Source organism: Cryptotermes secundus, unplaced genomic scaffold (genome assembly GCF_002891405.2).
Source record: "Cryptotermes secundus unplaced genomic scaffold, Csec_1.0 scaffold1475, whole genome shotgun sequence".
In the NCBI taxonomy this organism is placed as follows: domain Eukaryota; kingdom Metazoa; phylum Arthropoda; class Insecta; order Blattodea; family Kalotermitidae; genus Cryptotermes; species Cryptotermes secundus.
In genome coordinates, this window is record NW_019731600.1 from 140706 (window position 1) to 166098 (window position 25393).

At 40.6% G+C, this 25393-nt stretch overlaps 1 protein-coding gene across 1 annotated transcript in view; it reads left to right on the forward strand.

The window, feature by feature from the left end:
- The window catches only part of LOC111867285 (acetylcholinesterase), a 97619-nt gene extending 72520 nt beyond the window's left edge, over positions 1-25099 (forward strand). Inside the window, exons 3-6 of the mRNA XM_023857004.2 lie at positions 1254-1406; positions 16476-16639; positions 18073-18230; positions 23329-25099. Of these exons, the coding sequence (XP_023712772.1) occupies positions 1254-1406; positions 16476-16639; positions 18073-18230; positions 23329-23477 (624 nt within the window). The 3' untranslated portion in view covers positions 23478-25099. The remainder of the gene's footprint in view (positions 1-1253; positions 1407-16475; positions 16640-18072; positions 18231-23328) is intronic.
- Positions 25100-25393: the final 294 nt, after the last annotated feature.

Sequence of the window (25393 nt, forward strand, 5' to 3'; positions counted from 1 at the left end):
GATCTAGAAAAACCGAAGTGAACGGAGAAGTTCATGGAGGTAGGCCTAGGCCCACTGGGGATGTAGTGCCAAGGAGAAAAAAGGGTAGGATAATTATTTGGACAGATGCAACATCTATAATTCAGTCGTGAAACGTACAGGCATGCGCAATTTATTAATAGAGTTCCAAGACTCCAATTAATTTGAAACTGGAAGCAGGGAAGGAGAAGCAACGCAACTGGTGATGGCGAGAACAGGGAATATGTTTGGGACTGCAAATTCGTGTAGCCCTTGTAAGCAATGTATGAACGAGAGTATAAGAGAGTGAGAAAATTTAATCCATATATGTGGCAATATGTATACCATTTAAACTATACATTAGCACTCAAATTATATTAATTTCAAAGTCATTGCTATGTCCACCAGAACCCGCCACATGACCCTACCCCGTATCAGGTTAATCTAATTCACATCCTGTTTCTAAGTTCATTTCAATAATATCTCCTCGAGTGGTCTCAATTGTCAAATTTTCCAGCTAATAATTTATATGTATTCCTTATATCACCACCGCCTCCTCCACGTCTTTCATCTTAATGTGATCATCCTAAAAGTGTCCGGAAAGAAAGATTTAATAATTATGAATCTCCTCATTATACAACGGTCTCTACCAATTTGTTACTTCGTCTCTCTGAAATTCGAACCACCTCTTCATCACTTCCATCTCAAGAACTTTTAATATATGTTCCACCCTTACAGCAGAGGACCACGATACACACTCATCTAAAACAGGTACTTAACTAAGTACTTCTCCACAAAACGTATGGAGGATGGATGTATAGATCGAAGTATTCTTAACCTCGACACTAGTTGGAGGTGAGTGGTTAGCTTCACACCCCGCGGAAAGAGCCGCCGTTACCCTTTGCATGGAGATGTGGAGAGGAGAAAAATTTTTGCCTCTCCCAGGATTCGAACTCCGACCCCTTAGCCTTCCAGCCCGTAGTCAGTCACTCTACCGATTGCCCTATACCGGCCCATTATTATAGTTAAACATATTTAAATAATTAGGATTTCAGGTAGGAAAACAAAAGGTAGATGATTCTGAACTGAACGGTAGCAAGCACTTCCCGAATCTCATTTGCTCTAACTTCTCTTTATACCGATACAAGATGCCTTTGCTGATATCCCACAGGACAGCAATGCTATCAGCGACTAGTGAGGTGTGAAGCCGCAAATGTAAAGAAAATGAGGCTGACGTGTTGTCTCGTGTGTTGCAGTACACTGACTGGGAACACTTGGGGGACGGATACATAAACCAGAAGAAGATTGCAGAGATCGTGGGCGACTACTTCTTCATCTGCCCCACCAACCTGTTCGCCGAGAAGTTTGCGGAGCAAGGCACCACGGTTTACTATTACTACTTTACACAGGTGAGGCCAGTCTTGAGGTTATCATTGTCTGACTTTGCTGTCCAAGGTTTCAGAGAAAATATCAGTCTACATGTTCGGAAAGAAGATCCTAATAGCATAGCCCTCCTTGAATTAAACAATGCGTATTGAAATTGACGATATTCAGTGTTTTGTATTTCTGGCTCTTCTACAACAATCCTACAAACTTAAGGTTTAAAATTTGATATAATTTCTTCAGATTAAAAACTAACGTCTCTCCGATCTGAAAGGGATTTCAGTTCGTCCTATTGGAATCTCTGTGTCAAATTTTGCTGTTCGTTGTCGCGCTTTCAGTTTTCAAGAAGCATCTCTGAGAAGTAAAAGGACTAATTTCCTTTTCTACTGTGAGTCTGACTGAAATAAAGGTCAGGCATCAAATAAAATTCAACACCTCCGCCCCTCCGTTCTCAACTTAGCTTCCTTATAACTTCAGTTTCACCCTGCCCCACACAACTCCCTTCCAACTGTTTCAAAGGTGAAGAATTCCGAGAGAATACTCTGGGTAGCTCATGTAAATGACAGAGAGATACAATGCATTGGTAGTCGAATAAATGTTGTTTGGAATCTTAGAAATAAAACAACAAAAATAGAGCAAGTAGAAAATTAAGCACTTTGTTGCAGCAGTGATATTAAATTGTGAGCAGCCGAAGGACAATAAATGTATGAATTATTTCTTAATAAATATATAGTCGTTAATTACTTTATTTATCAGAGGCGACAGATGTAGTAGGTTTAAGGAGGCAACAGACACGCATGCCGGAAAGTGATGACGTACTGGTGTACGCTGAATGAGAATTGAACATTGGAGGACGAACGCAGTATGTAAGAAAGGATAAATTTATTGTATGAAATTTATAAATAAAAATACTAATTTAATAACAGACTTCATGTATGGATAGGAAAAATTATATGTTTTAAAGAAGAGATAATGGGGCAAAACAGGGAGTCTTCTGCTGATAATGAATGTGTTTTTCTGGGTTACTTAGCGACGTTTTCAGTAATAGATGAAATACGAATTTGAAGAGAGCGGCCGTGGCCCAATCGCTGTAGTTTCCCGGCATTTTACTCGAGCAACTGAAGAAAAATCACAGTCAGGATAGCCTGTTTCTCGAGCAAGATTAGAACCGAGTACCCTCGAATACGAGTCTAGATCACTGTTTCTACGAGAACACCGTGAATAGAAGAATGGTTGTGGCGTAAAGGAAGCGGATAGGTAAAGAGAAGTGTGTTGGAGGAGCATTAGTACAACAGGGAACTGGTAATCAGATGGGACCTAACCCATACAACGTCACAGGGTCGTACTGTAACGCACACAGGAATTATCAAACAATCAATGCCACTATAAATAAAGGTTGGAGAAGGAAATGCTTATGATTATTCTCGCCACAGTATATTTATACAGACCATTCTGTTAAAATCCCAAAGACTCATATTTCAGAGTTTAACTGGACACAAGTATTTCAGGGCGTTACTGAGTGATGAGTTTTGTAATAACTCTGAAGAACTTTGACTTTCCGTAGTAATATTTAATACCTCGCATCTGAGAAACCACAGGCCGATTAACGCTGGTTCTGCAGCAAGAAGGACACGTTGTTGCATTAGCTGAGTGTACGTGAGAATGACGTCACATATTCAGCAGGCATTTCAACGAAAATGTCACATTGATCATGAAATAACTGCGAATACAATTGTTCGTGATTCCTTATCGTGATGGAAGGTAACATCGCGAACTTCGATTTGCTTTACGGATCGATAGTCTATAAAGCGGCGAGAGTTATATAGGCCAGAGGATGCACAGTCAAACAAACTACAGTGACATGAATCATGCTGCCAAAGTAAAAGGGAGCCCAAAAAACAAATTCCGGAATTTACCCACCTTGTCCTAAAGCGTACTTTGAATGAATGATCATGAATCTGTAGAGTTAGTGGCTTTGTTGGTCTGTTCAGTGAATTATTCAAAAACGGAAGACAAGAATTGAATTATCTAGGGGATTTGATACCGCATCTTTCTTCTTCGTTCATTTAACAACGCTTCCTCAGTTATATGTGTCATATACTGTCAAAGAGAAGCTGTTAGTGAGGACGTGAAAGGAAGAGTTCCTCAGGCCGCGCCATAGCTCAAGCGGTTAATCACTGGATTCCCACCTCGGCGTCTCGCGTCCGATCCTGGGTCTGGTCAAGTGGGATTTGTGGTGGACAAAGTGGCGCTGCGGCGGGTTTTCTCCGAGTACTTTGGTTTCCCCTGACAATCGTCATTCCATCAAATTCTCCATCATCAGAATCACCCGGGGCAGGCTACAATAGGCCAATCTTTGGCCCCCGTACCGAGTGGACCCAGTTGGAATCCACCCCCCACTAAGAGATTAAAAAAAAAAAAGAGTTCCTCGCCAAATTTAAGGCATTTGGCCAGAATTCGGCTAAGGTACCTTTAGAGAAAAGTACGAAATCCCATTGAGCTGAGCCGAGTTGCAGGCCTGCAGTCGATTGGGTTTCCTTTCGAACCCGGACCACATGTTTTGAACACCTAGTTTTGAATTTAGACAGGAGAATGCAAGATAGTTATGAAGTAGTGTGTCAGGGTTACGGGGGGATGATTTTGAACATATAAAACCCATAAAAATAATGAGTATTTAAAAGAGGGCACAGAAGAATATTTGGGCCAACGAAGAGGGAGTAATATCATGATATGGAAAGTCACCGTTGCACAGCGAAGATGTACGATATAACTCCCCACGAAACGTCGGAAGCTTCTAATAACGCAATGTGAAGAGTACACAGCACCAAGAGATCTTTAAGAAACATAGGAGTAGAGGGATCGCCGTGATCAGGCGGCAACTTCTCCGACATATGTATCACGCGGGTGCTCTAACTAATACTGGTAGGCGTTGTTACTGGAAGGTTTCTCATGTGGAGGGACATGTTCTGATACAAAATGAAAAGAAAAGAACGATATTGTGAGCACTGATATTTGAGTCAGTTATGTTATGAAACTCATCTGTCTCACCAATGCCGCACAGATGCAGGAGAGATTATATCCGCTCACCTTAGATCGCTACACATCTTCCTTTCTGGCGATTTTGCTAGCGCGCTCTTGAGTGTGAGGGTATGACTGAGTATGAGTGTGAGGGTATGACTATGAGTATGAGTGTGAGGGTATGACTATGAATATGAGTGTGAGGGTATGAGTATGAGTGTGAGGGTATGACTGAGTATGAGTATGAGCATGAGTGTGAGGGTATGACTGAGTATGAGTGTGAGGGTATGAGTATGAATGTTAGGGTATTAATATGAGTATGAATGTGAGGGTATGACTGAGTATGAGTGTGAGGGTATGACTATGAGTGTGAGGGTATGACTGAATATGAGTGTGAGGGTATGACTGAGCATGAGTGTGAGGGTATGAGTATGAGTATGAGTGTGAGGGTATGACTGAGTATGAGTGTGGGGGTATGAGTATGAGTGCGAGGGTATGATTGAGTATGAGTGTGGGGGTATGAGTATGAGTGTGAGGGTTTGAATCTGATTATGAGCGTGAGGGTATGACTATGAGTATGAATGTGAGGGTATGAGTATAAGGGGTGGGACAAAGAATCCGGCCCTCAAACCGCGACCTTCAATGATCTATGAGTGTGAGGGTAAGATGGACACGCACCGGCAGTCGCTCGACTCTACGCAAATCTGTTAAGCAAAGTGACGAGAAAGGAGGAGCTGAGACCGGCCTTACCCTGTCATTAAAACCTCTTTTCTCTGCTCCACCATACAATCACCATATCACAAACGATGTGAACAAATTTTAACCGGCATCGATATGTGCTTGAGTTAGAGATTTGTTCAAGGCCGTTCTATAGCTCAGGCAATTAATCGCCAGTTTCCCACCGCGATGTCCCGGCTTCGAAACCAGGTCAGGTCATATGGGATTTGTGGTGGACAAAGTGACACTGGGGCAAGTTTTCTCCCAGTACTTCGGTTTCCCCTGCCAATTCTCATTCCACTAACTGCTCCATATCCATCATTATCTATCGTCCCGGGCTGGCACAATAGGCCATTTAGTGGCTGACGTACCAAGTAGACTGTCTCACCCAACCCCAAGAAACTTAAAAAAAACTAGAGTTTTCTTTCATTCTGGTGAAATTTTGCTACTAATACAGATATTGCCTAGGAGTGCCATGCCGTGGTAGAGAGGGTATCACCTTACACAGAGTGTGCAGATGTGAAAAAAAAACTGTCGTTCTTAAATCTGTCACTAAAACTATATCCATGATTTTTAAAGATGAAGAGGAAATATTTGAACGAACTCGTCACTAAGCAACTATGACTGGTGTCACGGCAAACCTCGTTACAAACAGGAACCAATATCAGAAATTTACTTACACGAGGCACCTTATATGATTTATTACACATTTCAGAGATAAGGGCTCACAGAATGTATACACGAATGTCTGACTCAATAGTGCACGTGGCTACTTTATTATGGGCATACCTCTCACCTGGAATTATTTTCGGTGAAACTGAAACTGGACAACATTTCTGAGGTCGAGAGAGCTCTTCTGATATTGCAGCCCTTTTTACATTAACATATCGCTTTCTGCAGATTCTTCAACCTTATTTTTATTAGTACTCTGTATCTCCGAGATTTTCTGAGTTCAGTTTCGGCTGTTCAAGTAAGAAGCTGCCTTCTTGCTAGATGTGAATAAGCTATTAATGTTGTTAGTACCGACGATCCTATTATAACGGATTCGATCAAAGCGTTGCCAGGCAACAACTGGCCGCCTCTCACTTCTCACACCCTCGAACCCACCCCCTTGTCTGAAATTTTTCTTCTGCGCATTCAAGGTTACTCTTGGCCTTGTTCGAAGTTACGTGACACTTGCTCTACCCATCTACTGTCCGCCTCTTTTCAGTCTGTGCTCCTTGTCTCATCATCTAGGATTTGCCATCATAATCATATTTCGTGAATAATACAGTACTTGTTTACCACTGTAACTTCCGCTCTTACCACTAGTGCTACACTTAGAACTAGCGCCACTATCGCCACTATCAATGTTACTAGTACGAGTACTACTACTGCCATCACTACTACCATCACCACTACCGCCACTTCTACTACTACTACTATTACTACTGTTAACTTATGGATGCCCACTCTACTTTTAATGCACCCCAGTTATGTTAGGGTGAGTGCCTCAGTCAGTAATGTAATTTGCAGCTACATTCAATCCTCTAACAGTCTTGTGTTTCTCTCGCTGACTTTTTTACCTTCTTTATGTAATTGTTCTTGTAAATTTCTTAGGTCTAGACTCTCATGTTGCTAGAAATTCTTCTTGTAACATACTTTACTCTATTATCTGTAATTTCTAATACCCTTCTGTCTTGGTCATGTAATTGTCCCTTTTGTCTTTGTAAAGCACTTAAAATTATTATGTGTGTTCTCGTACAAGTGAATGTGATATGCAATATATGTATTCAAAATTATTACATCCAAGAACGTGGAAGAAAGACAGTGGTTTTCGAATGCGAAATAAACTCGTCGAAAATCAGCAAAGTAGGTTCTGCAGAATTATTGGGTTTCTGAACTTTTTCCATCATCTGGAATTCTAGGTAGTAGGTTCTGTCTGCAGGCATGATTATTGCCGGGACAAATGTTTTAACATAAGGTACTGAAAATTTTGTAAATTCTACTGTGGGTACGACTAGAGCAGCTTTGGATAGAGAGTGTAGAGAGGCCCGCAAAAATATGCAGCCTGCGACTGACGGGTTTACGTAAGGTATTATTCTTTTCCCCTGCAGTGCCTCTGCTGAGGAAAATATTCACTACTGCAGTATAAATACTGAAGGTTGCTGGCGAAGCACATATTAAACAAATGTTGTTTGTATATCATTAGATATAAACAGCGAAGAAACACTTGCCGACCGAAGTTGTAGTTATAATGAGGTCTTTATTTCTTGCTGGGTACACAATTCTTCTACACTGACCCACATTTGAGAAAGGAATTGAAAACAGACTTAAGCTCAGTGTAAAAGTGAAATTATATTAGATCTAAAAGTACCAAAAGCAAATACATCCACAAGCTTAAGATTACATATTTAATGCAAAATTTAATCAAAATCCATTCAATAGTTTCAGAAGTAAAGGTGAAGACAAATAGACACGACCTCCTTTTTACATATAAAGTTCCTATACAATGTACAAAGGAAAGACATGAATGAATTTCGTGAAGCGACGTACACGTATGTTGTGTTTTTATGTACGTGCCATCTAATATCATTACAACTTATTCACTAATTGTAGTGCTACTTGGGATGACAATTTTAATGATCCTTGATATTAATATCTTTCCGCTAGAAGTCAGCCTACTTCTGTACATCAATGATATCAAAATGACGGTCATGTAATTTTTTTAAATCGGAGTGGAATTTACTGCATACAATGTTTTTTCCTCCCTTGGCACTACAGCCCCAGTGGGCCTAGGCCTACCTCCATGAACTTCTCGGTTCACTTCGCTTTTTCTAGATCTTACACATTCGGTAGGACTCCTTGGACGGGTGATCAGCTCGTCGCAAGGTCTCTACCTGTACACAAACACAGAAAAACGCACACACACAAACTAAACATCCATGCCCTGAGTGGGATTCGAACCCACGATCCCGGTTTCCAAGCGAGCGAAGACAGTGCATGCCTGTATACAATGTACAGTCATAAGAATCGGCATATTAATAATTTCCAACAATACGCAACTTCAATAATTTTCTGTACAATACTTTCACAATTTCATTGACGCTTAGAGAAGGGGTTTGGGTTAATTTTGAAAAATATTTGGGAAATATGTGAAAGAAAATTTCCGTGGTCATTTCAAGGCACTCCTCAAGTAAATCTGTGAAAAGGGCACGGAACACAACCAGGATATGCAGCCTTAGGATTGAGAATGGGATTGTGGCCGCGCCGTAGCTCAAGTGGTTAGTCGCTGGCTTCCCACCGCGGCGGCCCGGGTTCAATCCCGGGTCTGGTCAAGTGGAATTTGTGGTAGGGCAGGTTTTCTCCGGGTACTTCGGTTTCCCCTGCCAATCTTCATTCCACCAATTGCTCCATAATCACCCTCATCTATCATCTGGGGCTGGTACAATAGGCCAGAAGTGACCGCAGTACAAGGGACTTAGTCTCACCCCACTAAAAATAAAAATAAATAGAATCGGATTCCAGCCCTCCTGAACACGAACCGGGATTCCGAGCCATTAGATCTTCTGAGTCTGGCTCAGACATTCGCCGCCATATTGTAACGATTTTACAGCATTGATAAAATACTCAAGGTTTAGTTGATTTTACGAGTTCAGAATTTCTGTCATGTTGTGTTGGTTTATATAAAAGGACAGACAGATCAATACACAACTCAAAACTGACGGGAGAAGAAAGGCTGCGGTAACAACGAAATTTCAGTGCGACCCGTGACCTAAGTTCGAGAAACGGACGTGGCAAATAACATTACAAAATGGGAATCGGGAATCAATTCCAGATTGCAATGGAAAATTAGTCAAATGTCAAAGGACAGAGAAACTGACCTATTTCTCTACTTGCTTACTGATTCATTCTGATTAATGCCGATAGCCCTTTGTTAATAGTTCCGCTTGATACCGAAATATATAAACCGATTGTTCACCACACCAATCGGACGTAACAGAAACCAAACCTCTGGCTTCACCCACCTACCAATTTCATTTCATAGCAAATTTCCCGAGCCGCTTCGGGACAGCAATAACAACATGTTACTACCAGTCACTTAGAGCTATATATATCGCTTGCGGAAGAAAAGACAGATAGTGTTAAAGACTATTTAACAAGCGATTGGAGTCGGGAAAGCGTAGTCGGTATAGTGAATGGCTACAGGCTGGATGACTAAGGGGTCCGAGTTCGAATTCCGGTAGGGTTAAGCATTTTCTCTTCTAAAAGTCGTTCAGACTGCCACTGGAGCCCACCCAACCTCCTGTACAATAGGTATCGGAGACACTTGCAAGGGGCAAAGAGGCCGGGGCGTGAAGCTGACCACTCACCTCCAGCTAATGCCGAGGTCAAGAAAATGTGAACCTGTATATCCACTCTCACATACGCCTTCATGGCGTAGTGCTTAATTAGTTAAGCACAAGGATATACACAGATATATATATATATATCAGATATGTACAGGGATATATACAGACGGATTGCTAGGAGACATATTTCTCAATTTGTCTTCTGTGCTTGATCCGTGCCGAGGAGTTATCTTGAAGAAATGGGGCGCAACAAACAGAAGTCATACAAAATCATGAAAATGCAAATGTTCGCAACACTGGTCAAGGCGAACACCGACAGTGGTTTAAAGTAGGCGACAGTCAAGCATGCGATCGTTCAAGTGACTAGACTGCCGTTGTAGCAGGATTTACTAATGATAGAGCATGTACTGGGCCCAGATTGACAGAAGCCTTGTATATGTATACATTCATTTAATAATATGTGAAATATAAGTTGTACATACCGACAACAGATTTATTGCTGCTGACTGTGACTCTGAAAAACGACAGACCCGTCCTCTCGTCAGAGAGAGCGCCCCACATCAACAAGCCTGCAAACTGTCTGACAGTAATAAAAATCAGGTCATAAGCCCCAGATGGGTGTTCTAATCCAAGAGAGACTGGCCGACTGGCCGTCGGTCGTAACAAAATATTCAGGCTACAGAGTAGTTGAGAATACAAGGAGGACAAAGGAGCATGTCCTTAGTGAATTGTGATGAAGTGTTCAATAAACACAATCATCAGATCCAGAACCCACTATTATCAGTCACGCTAACCCCTAATACATGACAATATCACCGGAATAAAGAAGAGCATTTGACGAGATCCACTTAGCCAGCCCCTCAGAAATTTGAAACAAAACCGAACTAGTAAGGCCTTTTGCCCCTGACCTCTTGGACTTCTTCGTTACTAATGGAATTTCCTCAGATTACATGGATGTGGTACCCAGTTCAGATCTCTCTTCAGATCACACACCAATTACAGCCATTGTCAGTAGTCATGCTATTCACAGAACACCAAGAAGCAAACTGCACAATAAAAAAAACAAATTGGGAAGAATACAGGATGAAACTACAAGAAGATATAAATCTAAATGTGAGACTCAAGGGCCCAATGGAAATCGACAGCGCCCTAACCCCTCTAATCAACACTATAAACAGGCAACCCAAGATGTTACACCTAAGATCACCTTCCAAACAACACAAGGAATGTTCCAATTGCAATTAAAAAACTCATAGCTGAGAAGAGAAGAGCAAGAGCAAGGTGGCACAGAAGTCAAGCACCTACAGATAAAACAACATATAACCATACAAGTAATGGGCTCAAGTGTAAAATTAAAGAGGCAAGAGAATGATCCTTCTCTAACTATAACCAGCCTCAACAGATATGACAATACCATCTGGAAACCCATCAAACATAAATAAAAGCCAAGACACAGATACATCCTATAAGAAATGAAATGGCGCCGCACACATTGTGGGCAAGAAGTGATGAAGAAAATGCAGCTATGTTCGCTGAATATCTTGCTACAGTTTTTACACCATATGATGACCAGACTGATAAAGAAATAGAAAGACAAATATCTGAAAATATCAGCATTATACCAGAAATAAAATGTTTTACAGTTAAAAAAGTACAAAACGAAATAGCACTCCTAAATTCAAGAAAAGTACCTGGCATTGACGAAGTGACTCCCATAATGTTAAAAGAAATGTAAAGAAAAGGGTTAGTATTTCTCACACACATATATATTTAATGCTATTCTCAAACATAAATACTCCAAAACCAGTCCACTGTACAGCAGATACATAGAGTAACACACAAAATAACCAAGCAATAGAAGATAAAGAATATTGCACATCAGTCTTCCTCGATGCAAGTCAAGCCTTTGATAAGGTATGGTATCCAGGACTACTGTACAATATCAAAAAATATCTGCCCATCACTTATTTTAACTTACTAAAATCCTATATAAGTGGCAGAGAGTTCTGAACTAGAATCAACGATAGCATATCTAACAATTTTGCAATAAAATCAGGTGTACCACAAGGCAGTGTCTTAGGCCCACTACTTTATTTACTGTCTACAGCAGACATACCAGTCAATGCCAACACAACAATGGGCACATTTGCGGATGATACCGTGATCCTCTCAGCCAACACAGATCCAGCACTTCACTTCACCTTCACTTTGCAAAATCTACTAAATCAAATACAAGAGTGGAAAAAGACATGGAAAATAAAAATCAACGAAAACAAGTCAGTGAAAGTGAACTTCAGTCTAAGAAGAGAACAATGTCCTGCAGTTTTCTTTAATAACATACAAATGCCTGAATCACCCAGCACAAAATACTTAGGAATTCATCTAGACAACCATCTAACCTGGAAGGAACACATTACTAAAAAACGCAAACAGATTGATTTAAAAATCAAGGATATGCATTGGTTAATTGGAAGATATTCCAAGCTCTCATTAGACAACAAAATCTTACTTTACAAACATAATAATAAAACCAATTTGGGTATATGGAGTGGAAATATGAGGATGTGCTCGCAAAACCAATATTTCCATAATCCAAAGATGTCAGTCAAAGATACTACGTATGATTACTAACGCCCCACGGTATGTTTCCAATATAACACTCCATGAAGACCTGAAAGTGCCGCTAGTGAAGGAAGTGATAAAAGGGAAAATCACAAGATGCCTGAACAAAATAGAAGGACATGAGATCGTTACTGGAATCACACAATGGACGAAGACTGAAAAGGAATTGGCCAGCCGACCTGAGAGAGAGTTAACGAGGACTTATCTCTGGATAAGCCCTCTCCACGTCACGAAGAATACTACAGCAAATTAGCTTATAGAATCAAATGTAATTCTGATTGCTAATATTATTAAAAAAATAAATAAAAAAATAAGTAAGGCGTTCTTTTCTGAATATGAATATGCAAGGAGTGATGCGCAGGCGTTATAAAGATGGAAAGGGGAAGTGATGGACACGCCCCTTCTCACTACAATGTACATCCTAATTAATATAAATGTGTGCTACATTGAAGAACTGTGGGTTAGAGAAACCTTGTGTTTTAGTTCTCGTAATCAGCGTAAACAAATACACAAATATCACTTAAACTACATTAGGTGTACATAATTTCCTTTGATATCTGACAATTGCAGTAAAATAAACCTTAATCTTTATGGGTTGCAGTCTGTTTTGTTATGCGAACTGGACCGTCAACAAAACATAAAGGTAGAGACAAAAGTGCATAATGTGACGGGACGCCTGAAAGCCGCGATCCCCACCCCTGCTGAGCGGAGCTTCGCTTAGCGGTTTCCTAGGTAACGGATTCCGAACCACTTCAGTTCCCGTGGCAACCAATACACTGGAGGCCTTTGCATCGAAAGAACGAAACAGAACCCTTTGAGAAGGTGTCTTCTAGACCGTCCGACTGTCGAATATAACAGACTGAGGGGACAGAAGTTCGGAAGTTCAGAAGTGCAGAAGTGAAGACGATACAACAGCAAATAAAACAAGAAGAACCGAATACGAGAGAGTTTAAGAAGTCCAGAGGAGCAAGATGCAGACAACCGTGAGGGATTCGATATCCAGAAGGTGTTCAATATGTGAATTATTATAACCAAGTGTAATTGTGACATCAAATAAACCTAATCATCAAATCGAGAACCCACAATTATTAGTCATGGATCCTCGAAAATGTGATAATAATATGGATCCATACTGGGCCGCGCCATAGCTCAAGCGGTTAGTCGTTGGCTTCCCACCGCGGCGGCCCGGGTTCGATCCCGGGTGTGGTCAAGTGGGATTTGTGGTGGACAAAGTGGCACTGGGGCAGGTTTTCTCCGAGTACTTTGGTTTCCCCTGCCAATCTTCATTCCACCAGTTGCTTCACAATCACGCTCACCTATCATCTGGGGCTGGTACAATAGGCCAGAAGTGGCCGCAATTCAAGTGACTTAGTCACACCCCACTGTCAATAAAAAAAATGGATCCATATTAGGGCAACTAAATTGATATTTTATGGAAATTGCCTGCTGATACCTAAGCAAAGGTCGAAACACGTAGTACACACCTGCTTACAACAAAACGAATAAGAGACACCATAACATCTATTTTGTTTCCACCCTGAAGATAGCCCTCCTTATGTTGCTTTGAAGATCCAGTTTACACAACCAAAATAAACGATACCCACCTTAGCTACCTCTGCTCAACAGGGGCAGAAAATCATCTGTGACTTTTCAGGAGTAAACATTTGTGTGCATATATATATATATATATAGAACCATGCAAATAACAAGCGAAACAACATAGAAAACATGAATTAATTTATCGACTCCTTTTACAATTACGAGTTACCAAGCTGGCATTTAATATGCTATGACTAATTCTGATCTGTTTCCTCTCTAATATATCCTGATGTATCATTCATGGATGCTTTATAATTTGAGTGACATACTGATAGAACGCGGCAGCATTCTATCAGAAATTTCATTTCCTATTTAACCTTGCATGAAAAGAAACTCTTCCAGAAGGCCAGCCCTTCGTGAATTATGGATTTATTACGAAAGTAACGCGGGGTTGCAATCCGATATTCAAAATGCTTGTCAGCTTAGTGACAGGTCGTGTAAAGGAGAGCAAAGTCGTGCATATGAAATATATCTCTGCGAACAGATAGTGCAACACGAAATGTGAATACACTGTACCCTTCAGAGGCGGTTCGTCGTACAGTGCTTAATGAGAATGACGTTGGCCGCAGAGAACCTGAAGACAATTAACAAAACCTCACATTCTACTGTACAAACTTTCAGCCCTAGAATGTTAATTATAAATCCTAGCCCAGTCTTTAGTCACTGTGGCACGTGACAATACTTTCGCTTATGAATTAGATATGTCATAAAGAGAGTCCTTATTGAGATGAAATGATTAAAGTTTATCAATAAATCCCTTGCGCCTTACGAAGCTAGAAGTTTCACATCGACATAATAAATACACCTGCACTTACACAAGTAGCGATGCTTATCGCTGTTCTATCCTTGTATAAACTAATTCCATAGGGAAGTGACCCTCTCAAGATTTTCATGAATGCTCCTCATATATCAAAACAGAAATAACCGTGTTTTACAAAAACCTAAGATTCACATATAGCGTAACTGGTTGAGGCACTATGCTACAAGTCGGAAAGTCGCGGGTTCGATTCCCGATGAGGTCACTGGATTTTTCAATTGACTTAATCCTTCCAGCTGCAATATGGCCCTGGGGTCGAATCAGCTTTTGACACAAATGAGTAACAGGAATCTTCATGGGGATTAAGTGCGGCCGGCGCTAAGGCCGACAACCTCACCGCCATCTGTGAGCTGAGTGTCTAGAAAATATGGGAACATCAACGTCTCACATCCCTATGGGCCTCCACGGCCTGTTACAGGAATAGTTTTACTTTTTTCCTAAAAACAAATATCAAATCTATGTGTTACTATTATTTACATAAAACAATGTTTTTTGTTTGTTTTATAAACTAATTTCTTGCAGCACGGCCTTCCTTAAGAGGTTGCTCCTTATGCAGTAAATACAACTCCTGCCTCTTATGAATCCCGAAGTTTCAAATGGAAGTAATACCCAAACGAGGGACACGCTGTTTTGAAGTCAAAATTTGTTTTGTTTCCCTGCATTTTAAATCAGATAGTTCAACGTAACAGAGTTCTTAGTGACAAGCTGATATTCGCTCAGCTAATCAAAGATTACGAGACTCGGACGTTCATTACCGTGTCCACAAGAGTCCGTTACTTGTCTCTATTCTATGCAGTACGAATCTGGTTCACAAACTCCATCTTAATGTTTTCAGACTCCTTTAGAAATTAGAAAAGGGCATTTTCTGTGGTCATGCAGTCCGTCTGTCTAACTGTGGCCTGCAAGCAATGTGCAGGTTTCCTTCAAGTTCAATATGAGACCTTCACTAATTACTCGTATTTACTACAATATTCAGATTTTCGGTCACACCTATCAGTAACAAAGTCTGGTGTGCATGAGTTCACAAATTAACTATTCCTTAACCATTTTATTCCTGAAACTCAAATTGGAAGACGTTCACAAAATACTGCCAAAGTGTGCCCATTTTCAGCCATGTTGCAATAATGGAGCCGGGTTTACCTAAGGCCTTAAAATGACTTTTTATATATCATTTAAACAGTTTCATGCATATTGTGAGAACCCGACATCAGAGGTTTTCACCAAAATTTGTTGCCAAGTTCCGATTTCCGGCCATACTGATCCATAATGAAGCCGTATATATTATTTTTTTTATTGCTAGTGGGGTGGGACTAAGTCCCTTTTACTGCGGCCACTTCTGGCCTATTGTACCAGCCCCAGATGATAGGTGAGGGTCATTATGGAGCAGTTGCTGGAATGAAGATTGACAGGGGAAACCGAAGTACTAGGAGAAAACCTGCCCCAGCGCCACTTTGTCCACCACAAATCCCACTTGACCAGACCCGGGATCGAACCGGGCCGCCGCAATGGGGAGCCAGGGAATAACCGCTTGAGCTATGGCGTGGCCTTTTAAGCCGTATATAACAAAGGCCATAAACGGACTTTTCAACATACATGTATCTCATAAACCATTTCAGAGAGTTTGTTAATATTCGATGTAGGTACCTTTATTGAATATTGTTGAATTATTCTGGTTTTCTGCCTTATTAATACACAAACTTAGTTTTAATAAGACCATAAATGTAATTATCCACGTATCCCATAAAGTTTTCCACAGTTTTCTTTGAAATTTAATATGGGGATAGTCATCAACTTACATTTCACCATATCCACTTTAAGTAAGCTTCATGCATATTTAAGTATGGCGTTGGTAAGTTCTGTGTATTACATCATGAATATACCCTTTACAGTATTGCTAAGGTCTGCCTCGCTACTGTCCACCAATTTACACCTAATTTCATCTCGGCACTTGTTTTGAGGCAGTGGCGTACTAATGTGGCGTGCTGTTACAGCGAACCAGCAGTAACTTGTGGGGCAAATGGATGGGAGTTATGCACGGCGACGAGATAGAGTACGTGTTCGGCCACCCACTCAACATGTCCATAGAGTTCAACCACAAAGAGAGAGAACTCAGCCGGCGGATCATGGACATCTTCGCCAGGTTTGCGCTCACAGGGTGGGTACATAACATATTCTCATTACATATATATATATATATACTATATATTCGAAGGAACCAAAATCGTCATGCTTAATTCGTAACCTCAGATGCGTAATTCGGTTTCTCTCTCACAACATGAGTAAGAGACAGGTACTTATTATATGCAGATGTCGTAAACTCCACGATCTGCAAATTGATTGAGAATGATCGTGCTTATTCTGCAAACTTAGTTATATGAATTCATATTTAGCTCTCAGATAGTAAGAAGCAAATATTCACCCCACAAATCTATAAAAAAAAAACGCCCCGCTCTACAGAATGGTCAAAGAAGGGGAGTGCTTATTCTGCAGACTCCCATAAATACAGCTGTTACATGGAAGTGCTTATTCTGCAGACTCCCATCAATACAGCTGTTACAGGGAAGTGCTTATTCTGCAGACTCCCATCAATACAGCTGTTACAGGGAAGTGCTTATTCTGCAGACTCCCATCAATACAGCTGTTACAGGGGTGTTCTTATTCTGCAGGATCCCATAAATACAGCTGTTACGGGGGTGTGCTTATTCTGAAGACTCCCATAAATACAGCTGTTACAGGGAAGTGCTTATTCTGCAGACTCCCATCGATACAGCTGTTACAGGGAAGTACTTATTCCGCAGACTCCCATCAATACAGCTGTTACAAGGGAGTGCAGACTCCCATCAATACATCTGTTACAGGTTGTCGAAGGAGAGAATGATATCTTAACGTACGCGTCAAGTCAAGGTTTCCAGGGTGATTAAAAATATGATGCTTATGTTCAATCTTGTTCAACAGTGTAATACTAAGATGGCCAGTAACAATCATAAAATTCGATTTTGTCACCAAAGAAGTCGTTTTTGAGTTACAGAAAAATGGTTTGTTCATTTTATAATAAGATGCCAAGCTATGTAGTTGGATTAGTAGAATTGTATATACATAATTCACAGTGCTCTAAGAGGTACAAGATCACAGTGAGTTACAACAGATAGGGTACACGTAATTCTTATTGCGGTCCCGAGACATATCGTGGAATATTGAACGCTTCTTCGTTCAAGTAAATAGTGAAATATAATGAGCAAGAAGTAGTATTACAATCAATCCAGCCGTGAATCTTGTACTATAAATAAATGTGTGTGTGTACCAGAACGCTCTTTTAGAAACTAATGATTTCTTAACTACAAGTAGTTAAGAAATTATTCATCACTGACGGAACCAAAAGGTTCATTGTCGTTCTCATTAGCGTCTGCCACTTGACCTTGACTTAAGTCAGCTGAATGCAATTCACACGCTAATGCCATATCCCTTAATGTTACACTAACATACTTGTCTGCTTCACTCAAATGTCTATAGAATAAAACTGTATAGAGGTTCTGTCTGCAGTAATGGTGTGACGATGCAGTCAATAAGAAGTATTTCTCTGTGCTGCAGAAAGCCCATGCAGAATGATACGGAATGGCCAACATACACGAAAGAACACCCTAAGTACTATATACTCAACGCAGAGAAGACTGGCACCGGCAAGGGTCCACGAACCACCGCTTGCGCATTCTGGAATGACTTTCTTCCGCGACTGAAAAATCATCCAGGTGAGTTCCCAGAGAAAAGAATTCCGTCGCTAACTATGCAGGTGACAGTGCCGGGTCGTGTATGGCACATATAACCAATGAGTAAATCTACTGGAGGTTGCTTTCTCGTCTGCGAAACGGTTGAGACGAAAAACTGGCCACCCACTCCACATATGTTCCAGAGGTTAGGATTGAGTGGGACTTCTAATCCCGTTAACACATGAACAGCAGCATTGGAACCCTTGCGAGAGTGTAGTTATAGTAACTTGTAGTTACGACTTGTGAGTATCAAATGAACCCACTCACCAAATATAGAACCCACAATTATTTGTCACGCTAATCCATTATACATGAACATAAAAAAATCCGTACACACTTAGGCTACTTCTCAAAGTAGCCAGCGCAGGAAGTGAGGCACTTATTATATCGTGGAATAGGTTTTTGTCTGCATGTGTCAAAGAAGTGTGTCGCCTGTGAGCTCAACCACGTTTTGACACGTTCCATCAACTCCCCATTATTATCGAAGTGCTGTGATCCTAACCAGTCCTTGAGGTAGAGAAACAGGTAGTAATCGCTCGAAGCGAGATCAGGACTGCAAGGAGAATGGTCAGACAACTCCAGTTTAAATGCTCCAACAGTGCTAGGGTGTGAGCAGCTGCATGCGGAAGCGCATTGTCATGGATCAGTAGCACACCGGATGTCAGCATTCCGCACATTTTATTCTGAATGGCTCTGAGAAGTTTTACATTGTTTCGCAATAAACTCGTTACGTTATTATGGTACCTTGCTACATGAATTCCACTACCAGCATCTATTTCCTGTCCCAAGAAGTAGAGCTGCCATCAGCTTTCTGACAGATATACGTTTGTTTAAATTTTCGGCTTGTTTGGTGAATGTGTGTGCATCCATTGCTTTGACTGTTCTTTGGTTTCAGCATTCACAAATGAAAGCCAGTTTCATCACCTGTTACTCGTACGATGTCATTGAGAAATTCATCGCCATCTTTATAATATCGGTCTGAAAATTCTACGAAAGCCGAAGCCATTCCCTGCGTTTTCTGTCCACCCGTGGGCGCATCTTCGGTACCCACCTTGTGCAAAACTTGTGATAGCCTAGCCTAAGTGCGATAATCTCGTAGAGAAAAATACGTGAGATTTGTGTAAATTCACACGAACGTTCTGAAATTGCGAAGCGCCGTCTTTCATAATTCTTTGGTCATGAACAAGATTATCACTCACTACAGATGGCCGACCACTTCGGCCTTCATCGTGAACGTTTATTTTCCAGCCCATCTTTAAGCATTATACACCATTGTCTTGCAGTTCCTTCACTCATTATATTTTGGCCGCATATCGCAGTGAATAATTCACGATGGATTTCTGCGGCGCTCATGCTTGTAGCGTGAAGAAAGCGGATAACAGCGGAATATTCGCAGCTGGAGGGATTATCTGTCGCAGGACACATCATGACTCACTCTGTAGAGGCAAGAACAAACAATAAGTGGCCAGTTATGTGGTCGTTTACAAAGCAATGAATCATGTGACGCTGCCTCGAATGCTCGACCTCTCCCCGGCTCCTATATTAGTTGCATAAAATCAACAGGAGTTACTTTCCGAACGGCCCTCGTATTTAATTCGGACTTTTCATACATTTCGTAGGCAATGCGTAAAATGACAGATTTTAAAAAAGTGTGAATATTACGAATGTTGATTAGTTCTATAATCTGTCTAGTTATTCAGTGGCATACATAGAAGGATATTTTCACGTGTAGGGACATGCGTGAACTATAGACGGAGTACGGACCGGGCGATTTAATTTACTGCCACCTTATTCACAAAAATCGGAACTACGCTAGAGCGCAATCGCTATTCTACACACTTTCCAGTTCACCGTTACACGCCCTAGGATTATTAGTTTTTACTAGTCGTATTCTGGAAACGGATTTGTAACAGTCTCACTGTCACATCAACTCACACATGTAGCTTCTTTTCACAGCGCAATTCCTTTCTTGCCATTATTCTGCAACGGCCAATTCCGAAGACTGGATTCCATTCAATTCCTCTGCTCCCAAACTCATATACTGGCAGCCTGGCGTCTCGAAAATCGACTCACTCGACTACTATACTCCTCCTGCCAGCTTCAGAACTCTTCCTTATAACCGCTTTGCAAAAACTATACAGAAAGCACAGCCTCTGTATCGTTTGGAAGGCGTGCTTACAGCGCCATTGCATAACAACGGAAGTTACACGATTGTTCCTTGCGTATTCGTTGCAGGGAGAATATATTTACCAAGTCGTTGCCTAGCAATGGACGTCTCCTCTGATTTTACTATTCCAGATTTGGGACTACATGTCACAATATAGATAGGTTATTGATCGGATGAAAACGAACACAAATTAAAACAAGAGAACGTGATTTACAAGCTACAAAACATTCTCAGATGATCAGTCGCGTCAATTCGGAGTTTAAGTCCAAGGTTTCGGAGATGTTCTCTTTCTCCATCAGCAGAATATGATTTTCTGGATAAACACATATCATCGAGGCCTCACCACCTTCAAAAAAATAACATACGAAGGACAGTGGAATGGGTCAATTATAAACCCATATCATCACTCTGCAGCTCCCACTTGCTTAACCCGAGAAACTCAGTCACAGTAGCCTGAACGTTGTTTTATCAAATTATTCATACGTATTGCCGTTTCTCTAGTTCTTGTCCTGTCTATATGCAGCTTAGTTGCGGACCTGTTGAATTCTGCTCCGTCTAAGTGTCGTTTAAGTACTCCTGTGTGCCTACCAAGACTTCCTTGAAGAAGTTGGTAAGTAGGTAACACACATCTAAGCATAAAACATCCTTTTTATTGCAACGGTTGTTATGCAGAAGCATCTCAGTAACATCGTACACAAGTTTTACCAATGTACTATGGTGTAGTGCTGAATTAGTTAAGCACAGGGCAACTTTACCTTACTCCACTGTTGGAATTTGCATAGTCCTTTTCTCGGATTTATTCTGCGATCAGTTTTATACCGCGCTCTGATTCATCTGATTGGTGCACGTATGTCATATTAAGTAAAACGTAAAGTAAAGGTATCCCTGTAACAGGCCGTGGTGGCCCATAGGGTTGTGAGATGTTGAGGTTCCCACATTTTCTAGACAATCAGCTCATAGATAGCGGCAAGGTTGTCAGCCCTAACGGCGCGTAAGGGCCGCCCTTTACCCCCAAGAATATTCCTTGTACTCATTTCTGTTAGAGGCTGAGTCGACTCCAGGGCCATAATGCGCCTGGAAGGATTAGGTCAATTGAAAAGAATCCAGTGACCTATCGGGACTTGAATCCGCAACCTTTCGGCTTGTAGCACAGTGCCTCAACCAACTTCGCTACAGCATGCCCCCGTGTCATATTATTTATATTAATTAAAAAAGAAAATTTTCTAACGTATGAGACTGCACAGTCTGGCCTAGCGGTAAGACTCTGGACTCATATTCGAGCGGTGTTCCGTTAGAATCTCTGTTGGGGCACCGGCTATTCTAACAAAGCTTTCCCGTGATTTTCCTCAGATACTTCAGGAAAATTTCGGGACAGTGCCTGGATTAAGCCACAACTGCTTCTTTCAGAATCATCTCCAATTCTTTATTCATTAACCATCTTACCATTCGACGGTAAAAACATGAACTGTCTTATGTTCATCGCAAGGGGCACACAGTATCGTAGTTGGTTGAGGCACTATGCTACGAGCCGGGAGGTCGTGGTTTCGATTCCCAATGAGGTCACTGGATTTTTCAATTGACCTACTTCATTCATCCGCACTATGTCCCTGGGGTAGACTAACGTCTAACAGAAATGAGTACCAGGAATCTTCATGGAAGATAAAGGGTGGCCGGCTGTAAGGCTCGCAACCTCACAGCCATCTATGAGCCGATTTTTTAGATAATGTGGAAGCCTCGACGTCTCAAAACGTTACGGGCCTGCCCTGCGTGTTACAGGTATAGCTTTCCCTTTTTTATCTATTTTACTCTATATTCAGTCCATTTAGTGAGTCTCTATGATTTGAGGAGTCTCTGTTTAAATTACTGAGACACGGAGAGATTTACATAAAGAAGAAATCTCTGCTTCACTCAGTAACTTGAGTGCTGGAAATAGACAGTGACTCATTGCTTCCAGAAATTCGTACACTCTTCATTCTTGATCATTTTTCGATCTTACTTCGCTCCATATAATGTTTATATAGGCAAATAACCTGAGAAGAATTAGCACAAAGAGAGAAGTAAAAATTTGTGCGTAAATACTGGTAAATTGAGTAATTGTGTGGTTCCATTCAACCAAGGAGAATGGAAACAAATTCTATATCGCGAATTTTAGTGCATACTTCACATGTCGGCTTTCTTGAAATTCCACATAACTGTTTTAGAATTAGAGGCATAACTTCAGGTACACAAATGCAACAATAAGACTTTTTTTTTCATGTTTAAAAAATTTGTTGTAAGATTTGAGGCTTTCACGGCGGTGACTATGAAGAAAGCAGTCTTCTGGGATTTGGCACCGTGTATATGTGGTGTTAACCGACGTTTCGGAGGAACGTATCGCCCCCATCTTCAGGGTAGAAGAAAAAGTATAAGAAATCTGCAAGCGACAACACCGTGAGAAACGGTAAAGCAGGTCTGCTTTGCCGATTCTCACGGTGTTGTCGCTTGCAGATTTCTTATACTTTTTTTTTCTTTTCTACCCTGAAGATGGGGGCGATACGTTCCTCCGAAACGTCGGTTAGCACCACATATACACGGTGCCAAATCCCAGAAGACTGCTTTCTTCAAAAAATTTGTTGTCCAGTCAAATGGGTACCAGAGGCCATCTACCTGGGGAAAAAGTGGGCAGGCGTGAAGCTGACCATATATCATGTCGAGGTTAAGGTGGTGTCAAAGTATATCCCCATTCCCCCACATTTATTCACCTCGTGGTGCTGAACTAAGCAAAGTGATAACTTAACCTTTATTGCACCATATTCTGGCACTCTACGTACTTTACTAATTATGTGAAACTTCATAGGAATATTATATGTAGACTTAAGTCTGTCTGGTAGAAGGGTCATAATAACAAAAATGTGTATGAACTGACTGTTTCAGATCCTGACTACGCTTGCCCTGGAGAGATAAAGGGGAGCAAGCCTCTGGATTTAAACCTTTTCGCAGGAAAAGACAGCCTCATACTGGGACCAAATCACTTGTTAATTTCTTTCATTATTCTAGCCAGTTTGTTGGTAGCAATGTTCTAGACTGGGAGCTGATCACTTAATGTTAAATGAGTGATTGCTATGAAAAAAGCTGTAGTGACCAAACAGTTATTCTCTGTTAATCCTCCAAAGGTCACACCCAGAAACTCTAGGCACCAGGCTATAAGATAATTTCACAATTTGCTCCAATTAAAAAATACACATTTTGATAGAATATAATCAAAGATACATACATTTTTAGCGGGTCATGTCTTTGTATATAAGGGAAATTTTGGCATAACATGGAATTGGTACACCTGGTTCTCAATGGCCTGTTACGGAACAATATGGCGGAGACTGTGTTTACCTCCATGTACGATAAGGCAGCGTAGCAAGAGTTTAGAACACACAGAGTTTTGATATGATTTTAGAATAATTGAAACGGGAAGTATTTGGCCTATATTTCTCATGACTGAAGAAATGATGAACAGAAATAAATAAAGAAAATTCTTTCGACACATAAACTCTGAAATATCAGTTTTCTCCGTTAAAAATTATAGGTGCAATTCGTAATATTGTGTCACGGGATACAAATCATCAAATTTGTATTCGTGTTTAATAACTGTGTCTTTATATCGAATTTTACTTAATTCCAGACAAGTTTGTGACTCAATGAAATCAGATAATTCTGTATGTTTTAAAACACAATTTCTTTCATAAGTTTCTATGCTAACCTCTATCAAAATGTTTCAGCAAGACGCAGAGAACTGTTTCACTGATTTAAAATTAGCCTGAAAGAGCAAAGAAAACTTGAAAATTGCATATATGTCCAGAAAATTACATTACTTTGAGCACTATTTCTTTTACTGTCAACATTAAGGAGCTCCATTAATAGGTGACTGCTATAGAGTATCCACTTCTCCCAGTCATATTTCTTTCTTCGTTCGTCCATTACAAATCTCTGGCAGTCAAATAAACAGTATCAATAAAACGAAATTAACTGTCAGACATAAAACTCCACTTGTCTGTTTCAAAATCATTGAAAGCGAAAGCATATATGTATGATTAATCTGAAGATAAAACTATAATATTTTAATTAGAGACCAAATTATTTCGATTCTAACCAAATTTATTATTTGCATATCCAAGAAAGTGTCATACAATTTATACAAAAGATTATGATAAATAATATATAGATGTAAACTATTATTACCTTTATTTAGTTTTGGGCGTTTGTCTATTGTCATACTGAAAGTTGAAGTTATTGTCCTCTATTGCCCCAAATCTCAGTCCATACTCATTCCGTCTTTCGATTAATTTTTAATGTTTCTATGTATATTTTATGGTCCGTCTCATGAATTTTATCTCAGAAGTTTGATTATGGATTTGTCTTCTGCCGTTATACCCCATGTTTCACTACTGTAGAGGAGAAATGAGACACCCTGTGCTTTATAGCTTCATACTCTTGTATCTTTAAGCAATTTCCTTATATTAAACGTGTTGCGTCAAGCCTGAACTTTTTAAAAATACATTGGTACGTCTGCATTTCTGCTTTTTGTCACTGATGATTATAAACACCCGGGTGTGATTGATTATTACGTCGTTATCAGAGTCTTAGTTAGTTAGTTAGTTAGTTAGTTAGTTAGTTATTAGAGAGGGTGGGTTTCCCCATGCACTTAGACCTGTAGTGGTCCATTGTGCTTCCCTCTATGATTTCTACCAGCATCTATATCCTACCGGTATTGGTGCTTACTATCAGTCCCGCCCAGCCAGCGAGACCGGCTCTACTGGCTGAGAAGTATCTATAATGCTTCCCCCATCTACCGGAGGTATTAGTGACTGCTGTTGGGCGGTATCAGAGTCTTACTTTTAACCGAATGTCTTTCCTTGATGATCATAGTTTTCGACATGTCTATGTGTGGATTGTCAATACGATTTGCATATGTTTGCTTTCTTCTATTGGAAGCTTATCTGTATAA